General features: G+C 32.4%; 2 protein-coding genes across 5 annotated transcripts; both read right to left on the reverse strand.

Annotated features, from left to right (window-relative positions):
- Nucleotides 1-17: 17 nt before the first annotated feature.
- On the reverse strand, nt 18-9,118 carry LOC128865739 (calcium-transporting ATPase sarcoplasmic/endoplasmic reticulum type). 4 transcript variants are annotated; one of them, XM_054106047.1, is made up of 10 exons: nt 9,008-9,118; nt 6,538-6,684; nt 6,446-6,463; nt 6,303-6,385; nt 3,376-5,547; nt 3,194-3,309; nt 2,867-3,103; nt 2,699-2,816; nt 2,500-2,617; nt 18-243 (listed from the first exon to the last, which is right to left on the reverse strand). In XM_054106047.1, the coding sequence occupies exons 2-10, from the start codon at nt 6,653-6,655 to the stop codon at nt 215-217; spliced, it is 3,009 nt and encodes a 1,002-aa protein (XP_053962022.1). In that variant the 5' UTR covers nt 6,656-6,684; nt 9,008-9,118; the 3' UTR covers nt 18-214. The 4 variants fall into 4 exon arrangements, with proteins under 4 accessions (XP_053962022.1, XP_053962023.1, XP_053962019.1 ...); XM_054106048.1 differs by lacking the exon at nt 18-243 and adding an exon at nt 438-724; XM_054106044.1 differs by lacking the exon at nt 18-243 and having other exon boundaries at nt 1,979-2,617.
- A 108-nt stretch (nt 9,119-9,226) lies between these two features.
- Nucleotides 9,227-12,638, reverse strand: LOC128865741 (uncharacterized). Its single transcript, XM_054106055.1, has 4 exons — nt 11,543-12,638; nt 10,704-10,897; nt 10,344-10,417; nt 9,227-10,080 (listed from the first exon to the last, which is right to left on the reverse strand). The coding sequence occupies exons 1-4, from the start codon at nt 11,585-11,587 to the stop codon at nt 9,710-9,712; spliced, it is 684 nt and encodes a 227-aa protein (XP_053962030.1). The 5' UTR covers nt 11,588-12,638; the 3' UTR covers nt 9,227-9,709.
- Nucleotides 12,639-12,668: the final 30 nt, after the last annotated feature.

Genomic DNA, 12,668 nt, shown 5'->3' on the forward strand with positions numbered 1-12,668 from the left:
AATAAAAATTCAACCAATGCAATTATTTGTTATATTTATTTTATTTCACAATCCACATGAATCACATTGCAAAATTTTAAACAAATCCTTTCAAATTTTCATACCTTAAGGATATTGCAATTATTAATATCAACTTGTAGACTAATGTGCGTAACATCCCGCTTTTTAAATGTGTATTTTTTGAGTGGATTTGAGAGCCTTGGTCATCTAATGCTTACCATTTAACGATAACGGCTTCAGGAACTAGAATTAATTATTATGCACAGATTAATATATTTATGCAGCACCGCACATTAATATGTGAATTATATATGCATTGCATATAAGTCTCCACATTAGAAAAAAAAAACTAGGTAACATTATTTAAAGCCATCGGCAGGTTTCGTAAATAGGGAAGCTGCAAATAGATCTTAAAAGTATAAGTGTAAACTTCAGTGTAATTTTTGGGTATTTGATATTTGGGTGTCGTTGAAAGCGTGGCATCTTACATGATACAATTAATTGATGTTTACAAATCAATATTTAATGCAAAGGGATATTTGTTACAACCATAGGACAAGCATCTCGTAATATGGCCAGGAATTATAGGTCGTGGATTAAGCCTTTCATCTAAGATTGTTGTAGGACCGGTAAGGCAGATTTCATCACATAGGAATTTGTCATTATTCTTATTTGAAGTATTAAACAGCAGACTCAATTATTTTTTAGTGGAACGTGGGGTTGACTGTATGAAAACGGAAATTTGAAATAATGTATGTAGGTATATGTGAATAAAAATGTGTATATAACTTTTGGGCAACCAGCAATTGCGTATATACATACATATGGCACGCAAATAGATTTTTCATTATGAAAAATCAAGGCACTTGAGACGTTGTCAAATGTTCAAACAATAAAAGCGGATATTATTTTGCGAATTATGAGATGCATATGTATGTATGCATGTGTGCAAGCTAGGGGTTATAAATTTTTGGCGCAAAATTGTTATGCTAAGCAGCAGAAAGTTAGAGCTTCTTGAAATAACACCTTGAAATGTATAAGCATTGACGTGACAATTATAAAACACACGTCAGAAGCTTTTGAGTATTAAATTCATACTTTATAAAAAATATTGCTTTGAGTTAAAATTTAATTTGGTATATTTCGTACGAGTATAACCGCGCAACAGCAATTCAAAAATTACTTAGTCATAATATCACACATGCACAATAAATCGATGTATTCGTTAATGGATATTAGTAATTGTGAGGTACTACTCCTGTTTTTATTTTCTTTGAATAAATCAATCAGTAGATTTAGAGAACTTTTCCTTTTTCAAAAGCATGTGGAAAATACCACCTGCTGACAAGTATGTGCCTTAAGATGTAAAAAAACATCAGCAAACTCAATAAAAGCTAGATAATCCGTGGTTTTGTAGTAATAATTTAGTGGCTTGTGTTTACAATCAAATCAGTGGGATCCGTACACCCTAACATAAACCCGTTAACTTAATCGGTACTTTAATGCCATCGGATTTAGGTCTTTATTGGGGGGATTCTCTTTATTAACATGCAATGATGCTCATGAGTGCAGACGGCAGTAGTTGCCGGTTGCGCCGATGACCCGATAATGATAACTACCACGACATTTGAAACAATTCGCTTCAGGCTTTTTAACAGCGATATATTTCAATGCAACAAGTTGAGTCTACGAAAAATATCATTCAAATTGCTAAAATTGAAACACAATTTTATTAGTATAAGTACATTGCTATTTAATCGGTAGAAATTTTGATGAACCTTGGGAACGATCTTCTCAAATATTGTAATTAAATCCACTTCAATAAAAAATCCCTTAATAATAAATTATCGCAAAATCATGCGATTCAAATCAATAATTTTGTATGACTTTCAGACTATTAAAATGCAAAGTACACAATATCAACCGGAAAATTTAAATATTTTGTACTTTCATACCTTATCGAATTAAAATTTACATATGGAGATTCAGTAATGCCTTTATTAAATGAAATTTCGAAAATTTTAATGATGACTTTTATTTACATATTAATTGTAAAGCAAGCATAAAAATAATTTTTTCTGACTGTTATGCTTTAAGGTAGTTTATCTAAGCAGGAAGATATTGGTAATGGTCATATATCCTATAATTTGTAATTGAGTTGGAGTATTTTACCTAACGAACTTAAAGAATTAGTTCATGTAAACATTGAAGGCATTACTATACTGTTATTTTTTTAATTAACCTAAAATATTTAAAAATAACATTCTCCAAGCTCTTAAATTAGTTTCAGTAGCGTAATGCTAAAATATTAAAATTTAAATCTGTCATACGGAAAATTAGTATAGATAATTAAATAGTTGTTTTAACTAATTTTTCTAGAAATGTGTATGTATATAAGTTTTTTTGAATAAACTATTTAAAGCGTCATTGCATACAAAAGGCCAAAGAAAACGGCCCACATTAAAACAATCCCATGCATTTTTAGAATGGGGCTCTCACCGTCAGTAATTTTTCTAGCAACGAATTTCAGTGTTTCATCTAATAAAACTACAGGAATTGAGAATTTCATCACAGTCAGCCACTCCTCTCCAGACAGTGGAGTCACTTGGAAAACGGTCTACAATTAAACAGTTATTATATTTCTTCATTAATTTACTGAATAAGTTTTCTAACTAGCTAGTCAATGTATTGTACTTACAGAAAGGACTTCCACATAAAGAATAACAAAATGAAGCGTAAACGAAAGAGCCATAGAACCAATTAGCCACATATTGCACCATGGGGGCATAGTAATGAGCGACTGATTTTCAGACAAACTGTAAAAGAGCGTTGTAAATAATTTACAAACAAGTGTTTTTTTATTTACCTGTTCATTGCGTTTAACATTTCAATTGTTACAAGTACGGATAGAGCCATAGTCATTGCGTGAGGGTCACTGAATATTTTGCAGTCGACACCTTTGAAGTCATCCCCTGGGCCAATACATGACAAATGGTGAGTTAGCTGCCAATAGGTTAGATGAGGACCTGTTTCCGCAAATATAAACCACCAAGCAGCAGCGCCGACTGTTGCAGCTCCCACATAGCCACCAATAGCCATGTATCTAAATGTATAATATATATAGAATTATATTATTGTTTAAGAACTTCATTTTCAACTAAATTGACATAACTATATATACATATATATTTACCGGAAGAATAGCCAGCCTGAAATAAGACCTTCGTCAGCTTTGCGTGGGGGTTTCTCCATGATATCCAAGTCAGGTGGGTTGAATCCAAGAGCAGTTGCTGGAAGACCATCTGTAACCTGTAAATATACAAGAGTTAAGTGTAATTTGCAATTTAAAAATAAAATGCATTTAGTAATATTTACCAAGTTAACCCATAACAATTGTACAGGAATCAGAGCTTCTGGTAATCCCAAAGCAGCAGTTAAGAAGATAGAGACTACTTCGCCAATGTTCGACGAAATAAGGTAACGAATAAACTGTTTCATATTATTATAGATTGCACGGCCTTCTTCAACTGCAGATACAATGGAAGAGAAGTTATCGTCAGCGAGCACCATCTCGGCAGCTGATTTGGCTACAGCAGTGCCTGAACCCATTGCAATACCGATTTCAGCTTTCTTAAGAGCTGGTGCATCATTGACACCATCACCTGTCATAGCAGAAATTTCATTCATACTTTGTAGATATTCAACAATTTTCGATTTATGCTGCGGTTCTACACGTGAAAATAACCTAGATCGGGCGCATGCTGCTTTTTGTTCAGCGGGTGAAAGGTCATCAAATTCACGACCGGAGTATGATTTTCCAGTTGTGTCTTCGTCTTCCCCAAAAACTCCAATACGACGGCAAATGGCTTCAGCAGTGGCCTTATTATCGCCAGTTATAACAATAACACGGATTCCAGCTGCTCGGCAACGGACAATAGAATCGAAAACTTCTTTACGTGGTGGATCTAACATGCCAACAACACCAACAAATGTTAAATTAATTTCATATTGATAGAATTTTGTTGAATCGCCCAAGTCCATTTCATCTGGGCGCATAGGGCTATCAGCAACAGCTAAAGCCAGACAGCGCAAAGTATCTCGCCCAGTACCATACTGTCCAGTTAGAGCCAAAATTTTGCTCTTGAGAGCAGAAGTTAGTGGAACTTTACTTGTTCCAACACGTGCATGCGTACAACGGTCCAAAACGCCTTCTGGAGCACCTTTAACAAATAACTTAGGACCTGTCCCCAAGCGCGATGCTTTCAAGGGTGTACAGTACGAAGACATTGATTTACGATCTCGCGAAAATTCAAGAGTGAATTCTTTTTTCCATTTAGTTTCGATTTCTTGCCGCACAATAATAGCGGCTGAACGACGATCTAGTCCACTTTTATTTACACTGAAGGGATTCAGTTTTTCCGCAAGTACAATTAAAGCTGTTTCTGTCGCTTCACCTACCTTTTCAAAGCATTGTTTGAACTCATTGTAATCAATTGCGGAATCATTACACATAATACAAATAGTAGCGAGTTCTTGAAGTGCCTCATATTCCGAGGCTTTTACTCGTTGGCCACCCAAAAAGAGTTCACCCAAAGGTTCGTAAGTGGATCCTGTCAGCTCAAACTCGAGGAAGCTGCTATCACTGCCTTCGACCTTATCAAAAATGAACATTCTTGAAACAGACATTTGATTTGTGGTTAAAGTACCAGTTTTATCTGAGCAAATCACCGATGTGCAACCTAATGTTTCTACAGATGGTAATGATCGCACGATAGCATTTTTCTTTGCCATACGACGAGTACCCAATGCCAAACATGTTGTAATTACAGCTGGCAAACCTTCTGGAATGGCTGCAACAGCCAAAGCAACAGCGATTTTGAAATAATAGATAGCACCTTTTATCCACGAACCACCATGAGCGGGATCATTGAAGTGACCAATATTGATAGCCCACACAGCAACACAAATGATCGAAATCACCTTTGAGAGCTGCTCACCAAATTCATCTAGTTTTTGTTGTAATGGAGTCTTGATTTCTTCCGTTTCTGACATTTCTGTGCGAATTTTTCCAATCGCTGTATTCAAACCCGTACCAATGACGACGCCACGAGCTTTTCCAGCAGCCACATTTGTACCCGAAAACAAGATATTCTTTTTATCTTGGTTAACGGCACGTGGATCGGGAATAGGATCGGTATGTTTAATGACCGATATTGATTCACCAGTCAGAATTGATTGATCGATTCGTAGGGTAGTCGAGTAGATGTGTGTTAATCTAATATCAGCAGGAATTTTATCTCCTACTGATACCTCGACAATGTCTCCAGGAACAATTTCCTTTGCTCTAATTTTCTGAATTCCAGACTTATCCTGACGGACCACTTTACCCATTTCAGGCTCATATTCTTTAAGGGCTTCAATAGCAGACTCAGCATTTCGTTCTTGCCATACACCTACAACGGCATTTGCTATCAAAATTAAAAGAATAACTAAAGGTTCTACAAATGCTGTGAATGTATCTTCGTGCTCTTCAAATAAAGCTAAGACCTGAAAGACAAGAATTCAAAATGTACGGTGCAATCAAATTATTGAAATTATAAAATTTGTTTTAAAGTATAGGGTTATTCAATAGGTGCGCTTCAAATTTTTTCCGATAGGGAGAGCGAACGACGCAATATTTTTTATTTTTCGCTTGTCATTTGTGAACTTCATTAGTATACATTTCATCATGGAACGCTACACACTTAAGCAACGATTGCAAATCGTGCAAATTTTTTATGAAAATAATCGTTCTGTAGCTGCTACTTTAAGAGCATTACGGCCATTTTACGGTCCATTTAACAAGCCGTCCCGTTTTGGGGTTATGTGAAGTCATTGGTCTACAGTAACAAGCCGGCGACGATTTGTGAGCTCAGAGCCAATATTGAACGCGAAATTGCTGGAATTTCGGCCGATTTATGCAAAAGAGTGGTCGAAAATTGGGTTCAACGATTGGACTTCGTAAAACGTGCACGCGGTGGTCATGCAAAAGAAATCGAATTTCATACTTAAATGTATATGTTCAAACTCGATAATAAAAAAGTTAGTTAAAAAAGTCAAACCGTTTGTGTTTTATTCAAAAAAGTTCAAAAGTTGAAGCGCTCTTACTGAAAAACCCTATATATATATGCTAATAAAAAAACTTGTAAACTAATAAAGCAAATTTTTTAATATTCTAAGTACACTGCGAATTTCTTAAATGCTGGAAATCTGCTATCAACACTTAATAATAGCTAAATTCTTAAGTGCAAAATTGAACTTACAAAAGAAATGATAGCGGCCAATAACAGAATTTTCACAAGAAGATCATCGAATTGCTCTAAAACAAGCTGCCAAATAGTTTTTCCTGTAAAAACATATCTTTTTTTGTTAATAAATTAAAATATGGTATATCTAGTTCTAATACCTTCTTCCGTCGGCAGTTCTAGTAAGGAAAGAATGAAAAAAAAAACAAGAGTTTAGCTATGTACATAGGTACTAAGTAACAAAATTTTGTACCGTTAGGACCATATTTCTTTTGATTGGATTTAACTTGTTCCAATGTTAGTCCACGTTCCGGGTCTGTGCCAAAAAAGTTTAAGGCCTGTTCGACGGTTTTAGCGTGGCCGTCTTCCATTGTTACTAAATACTCGACGCTCAGGAAATCTGAAAAAGAAAAGGAATAAAAGCTTGTTTTAAATTAAAATTATCTATTCAAGTATTAATAATATTGAAAAACGTTGTTGTGGCTATTACACGACGCTCGGTCTAAAACTGTTGTCTAATAGTGTTGTTAAAAGTACATTTAGCTGTTTGAATATGTTGAACGTTTAAATGAATTAAGTATTCAACGATGCCGTTGGTGCGTTATAAAATTAGTATATCGATAGTTGTTTAAGTGGTTATAACTATATACTGAAAATTTGACAACACTGGAAGAACAAAGTTATTTAAAAAAAAAAAAAAAAAAATTTAACCGATAATTTGATAACTCTGAGTTGAATGACGTGGACTTTTTACTGCTCCATTTTTTGTTTGCATGTGCAACAGACTAATCCTTGAGAGGAGTGTGATTTAGTTTCTTCATGTGCACTTTTATGGGTTTTGCCAATTGTAAAAATGTTTAAGAATATAAGAAACGAGTGTTATCACTATCAGTCCTGGTTCGGGAAAATCTACTTTGTGCTGGCATATATGTCAATACTTAAGTATATATATAATATGAATCAAAAAGGTGCGCTAAATTTCTGTCCAATAGTAAATATCGCAGAACAGTTTAGTGCTTCTAATAATAAACTAAATTATGAATGTTGGATGGAAACGCTATACTATACTTACATACTTATCTAAAATATATCCAAAGTGCATTTACTTGGTTAGAACAGGTAATCAGATGCACTTTCCTTATGTGACAAATTTCCGAGCAGGTCACAGATAAAACTTTTATTTATACACATTTACCTAACACTATTAAATGCTTATTTTTAAGCAAATCGTTTTAATGCGTCTTATTTTAGCAATTGAGAGAAACTATAACAAAAGACAAATGCGATGGCGAATTTTACTCTAGAACGCGACGATGTACCATTGTCTTTCATGATATTGAGGAAGCATGGCCTGACACCTGTCATTTAAAGAATTGCCAACTGTTAAAATAAAATTCGAAACACTCAGAAAAATGTAGTGGTTTTACAATAAGCTATTATGATTTTTTGTCGAAAAACTTGCAAAACTCATTTATGTAAATATATACACCAGAGCGATTATAACAATTTATAAATGCGAAGTAATTTTGTAACATTGATTTTATTAAAGTTCGACTTAAAAACAGAGTGTACTTAATACTTAGGAAAAAGTTAAGATTTTAGATTTTGTGAAACACAGAGTCTTAAAAATTGATGAGAAAAAATATTTTCAGGAAATTTTAAATATCCTAGAAGTTTAATAAATGCAAACACAACCCTTAAACGCGATTCTATTTTAAAATACCTACATTTACCCCAACCTTATAACTTATACATATGCATCTGTATGAATAATACATATCTGTAGTCGTTTATATACTCTAAATACATATATATGTTTGTGTATGAATTTGGTAGATTATTACAAATTTGGTCACAAATATGTTAGGTTAAATATGGCAGGTGCATATTAACTATCCGATACATAAATCATTCGAAATTGTTGGTTTGATTATAGATAAATGTTTCGTTAGATATATTATAACAATAAATACGTACGATTGAGCAGATACTGCGCCAACCCTGATTATTATTAGCAGATAATTACGTATGAGCATATACGTATATGTATATATGTACATATACATCTCGAAACATACCTAGGCATACATAAGATGTTTTACCCACTGTTTAGTCTAAATTATAATATTTCTAAAGACATGAGTATGGCATTTCCAGAGTTAGAATTGTGCGCAAACTCCATAGGTGACTTAGCTAATATGATGAGATGAGAGTAGAATTATAATGTGTGCACGGGTATGATATGTGTGAGTATCCATACACATTATCACTGTTGCCCAGGAGACTGTCACATGGTCTGCTCCAATTTTGTTCTGTGCTTAGTATTCTAAAAATAATTCATTTTATAATAGCTGTAGAAATTCATCTTTCCTTGTCATATATCATTACGAAAAGCTTTTGTTGATATCATTCGGTTTTAGAATATTATGTTAAAATTTTAAATCTTCCGAGAGATTTTCATTATGCATATGATGCGATGTTATGAGATTCAATGAGTCAATATAAAATATATTACACTTTACACTTTTTTATAAACTCACAAAAAACGGATTTTCATCCACCTCGAAACAAGCATTTCTTTATTATTTCGAGTAGTTTTTAGATCGAAAATGATGTTTGATTACAGATATCACTAAAAAAATATTCTTTAGGAATTGTGTGTTTATTTCGACTAAATTCCACATAGAATTTTCAATAAATTATTGTGGATTTTAAAAACTTACACCAATTTTTAACTCGGCGTCAATACTTAAAATTTTAAAATTTTCTTATTGCGAAACAATGTTTAGCCCAGCCGAAAATAAGAGCTAAGGAAAGATCGCGCTTTTGAAACGATCGACGGCGACTGAATAAAATGAGAACAAATGCCTGATGAGAGTGCCTTTCCAAATTACAAAAATCTTTGATTTTGGCAAAATTCCCAAATAGACAGACTCTCTATCACCCGGGAAAATACTTTTGGCACGTAAAATTTTCTAAACAATCTCATTTCATATATGATATTTATCACAAAAAAATGTAAATGCTTTTCTATATTCTCATTATTACAGTGGGGTGATTTTTGATTCTTATATAAATAAAATAATTTGCTGATAATATTCAAACAGTGATGGTAAAAGTTACTTACAAAGTAAGTTGCTTTAAGTGCGTACGCGTGTTGATGTATACACATATGTATCTTATAATGAGCTGCTGTAAATATTCAGCTATTAAGTTTTAAATATTGAGCGATTAAAATATTTCATAATTTTATTTCCACTAAGCCTTACGGATTACTAGTAATTTTGCTTTATTTTATTAATTTTTACAACTTATTAGAGAAATATTCTATCATCTATTATTTATTGAAAAAAAAAATCATATAAGCAAGTGCGTTTGTTTATCTTATATGTAGAGGAAAGCAACTATTTATATTTCGTTTTAAATTAGACATCAGTTTGAAGTACACGTGTTTTTAAATACTTTCGCATAGAATTTTTTTTTTCCCAACATCCTTTAGTTTTCTCTGATTGTGGTTGTAAATATACCCGGTCATCAGTGGGATATATTTGAACGCTTGCAGGAACCAGTGGCAATGAATGAATGGATGACTTGTGTAGAACACTTGGTTCGTCTTTCAAGAACGAATACTGAATTTCAGTTTGCACTACCTTTGATACACTTTGTGTTAAAGAAGTTGTATAACAAATATCAATGAAGAATAAAATCGCTCCTGCCGCCGATAGGGTTCCGAGAATTAGAGCGTTTGATTGAATATCTATTGGTATGTACTCCAATGTTCCAAATACTAAGCCCGCTGAAATATTTTTTTTTTTTTAATATGAAGAAAAAAAAAGCAATTTTAAAAATCGTGTTCAAAATTTTAGAATGATTCTTGATTCATTTTCCGAATTTGTAGAACAAGTGAAGATATAGGTAATTAATAACTATTAATGCGGAAGTCAAGCGGGTACATGATATATTTGATAAGCTAAAATTTTTAAAGTATGAGTATGCCCGAATTATGTGTTCATAAAAGTATAAACTTCTTGGTCTCAGGTATATAAGATCCAGAATTACCTTCAGTAAAGAAAAATATTAATCCACAAATTAATAGTATTTTCTCACACGTCCCATATTTATTGCCATTCAATCTGAAAATAATTCAATATGGTTCATTGTATGCATTTATTTTGAAAGAAAAAAAGTAAATAAAGGTAGCATATAGATATAGTATAGTATATTATATACTATTAACTTCTGTGCATATGGTTGCACATCCATATCCGTAGAAAATATTTTATGTTTTACTACAAATATTGGATTTATGGAGTATTGTTCAGTTAGAAAAGTTTCACTGTATTTTACAAGTATGTTATCGAAAATAAATGCATTACGGAGTAATAGTCAAATAATTAAATACGAAGTTGACGGCATTACCTTGAAAGCAAAAAAGCCCCGGCTATTAACGTATATCCACCATAAGTGAGCATGCTAAAATCGTTTCCAGCCTGGGACCAATTTAAGTTATTAAGTAAGCTCCATTCACTTGATAATTTTTGGTTTCTTTTGTAAACTTGCTCGCCTTGGTTATCTGTGAGCTTTTTGGTGATTAAAGCAGCGAAAGATACTGCCTTAAATAAAAATAAAAGAGAATAGAACATATGCATATTGAACTGGGAAATATGTATGTACGCGTGTGCATACAAAAGCATATACTTACATATATGCGGGTGGCAATAAACTTTCGGCCAAAATGAATACATATGTATGTAAGTGCATTAGTAGAATTATTAGGTTTTTTTATTTTATATAGAGTGCAACAATTAGGGGTTTATTGCATACATGTATACGAGGATTAAATTAGGTTTTTGAGCAATTCATTGCCATTTTAACAATATTAGTTATGAACGTTTATATAATACTTATATGATTCAAAATAAATTTACGTATGAATATTCATCCATACATAGATAAATGCATTTGAAGGAAATACATTTTTCAACTTTGCGAAGTTGGTTTCTTTTATATATCAAAATAAACTTCTACATATATGCACTTTATCTATACAGGAATATAAGAAAAGGAAAATATTGTTTAAGTAGGAAATAAGTAGCACCACATTTATTATCAACGACATACATGTGTACCAAAATTGCACAGTTCTTTTTGACACGAAAATTTATTTTGAATAAAGTGCATTAAATTTTTGTACACTTAAATGAAGACATGCCTTTCAATTAAAATGTATAAAATTCAAAAAAATTCCATTTACTTACTAACTCCAAAAAAGCAAGAAAACTAGAAACCGAAAACCAACCCATTCTTACCGAGTTAACTTTGACAATTAACGTTACAACTAAAAGTGAATATAAAAAAGCTTGACTTTAACTTTTTCAACTTAAACAAGACAAATGTATATAGTTTCACAGTACATGCATATGTACATACTATATTCACATTAAAAAATACATATGAAGATATTTTAGTACTCATGTAAAAATGTGGGCATACAAATATAATCATTAGTGCCCGAATGTACAAATTACACAGAAATATATGTGCATAACAGCAATTGTACTTATTATTTATGTATACATACATATATGTGCATACATATTTCATTGTGTTATTTCCCAGTCCACCAAATCAGCTTGGAACTCATTTCCACCAATAATTTTCTCATCGTTGAAAACACTGTTAACGGACATTGAAAATATAGAATATAAAAATTTTTATTTGACAACAACTTTATTTGTATTATGGGCATTTACCCAAAGGTTGAGGTTTTCTTGTGGCCAACTGGGATATTTAATTCTGCACATGTTTGTGTGTTTACCTAATATGCATTATGCAAGATGCTAGCTACACTAAAAATAAATGTAGACACAATATGTATGTACATATGGATGTATATCTTAATATGTAGTAAAATACATACAAATGTACAATACTTACACATGAACATAGGTATGCCAGTTCGAGATGGTTTTTAGGAACTTAAAAAGTACATTTTCCTACATTGCCTACATATTGCACATCCTCTGCAAAATCGGCACAACTCAAAATCAAAAATATTCAGAAAAAAGCATTTTATGTTATTGCAAATACATATCTACATATAAAAATAATGTTATTAATAAAATGGCATGGCAAGGCAATGCAAAGAATGCGCATTTATATGAGCAAATTTAGCTGTCGTTTAAAATTTTTTTTATATTTTTGCAGGATTAAGTAAGTTTTTACGTTATAACATATAATTTAAATATAAACACATAGACCCACCTTCTTTTAACATTGAGTCGATTAACGCACTGAAGAAAACTGGTAGATGTTAAATATAGGGTTTTCCAATAACAGGTGTTAGGTGTTAAACAGGAGAGATGATTAACGATCTTTTATGGC

This window comes from Anastrepha ludens, chromosome 6, assembly GCF_028408465.1.
Source record: "Anastrepha ludens isolate Willacy chromosome 6, idAnaLude1.1, whole genome shotgun sequence".
Classification (NCBI taxonomy): Eukaryota; Metazoa; Arthropoda; class Insecta; order Diptera; family Tephritidae; genus Anastrepha; species Anastrepha ludens.

Excerpts from the sequence above, each read along its gene's own strand:
- LOC128865739 (XM_054106044.1), bottom strand. The coding sequence starts at position 6,655 with ATGGAAGACGGCCACGCTAAAACCGTCGAACAGGCCTTAAACTTTTTT. Across the intron at positions 3,310-3,375 it reads AATTGTTATGGGTTAACTTG|GTTACAGATGGTCTTCCAGC; the intron begins GTAAATATTACT and ends GTATATTTACAG. Across the intron at positions 2,618-2,698 it reads TTTATGTGGAAGTCCTTTCT|ACCGTTTTCCAAGTGACTCC; the intron begins GTAAGTACAATA and ends GTTTAATTGTAG.
- LOC128865741 (XM_054106055.1), bottom strand. The coding sequence starts at position 11,587 with ATGGGTTGGTTTTCGGTTTCTAGTTTTCTTGCTTTTTTGGAGTTA. Across the intron at positions 10,898-11,542 it reads TTCTTGCTTTTTTGGAGTTA|GCAGTATCTTTCGCTGCTTT; the intron begins GTAAGTAAATGG and ends TTTTTATTTAAG. Across the intron at positions 10,081-10,343 it reads AATATTTTTCTTTACTGAAG|CGGGCTTAGTATTTGGAACA; the intron begins GTAATTCTGGAT and ends AAAATATTTCAG.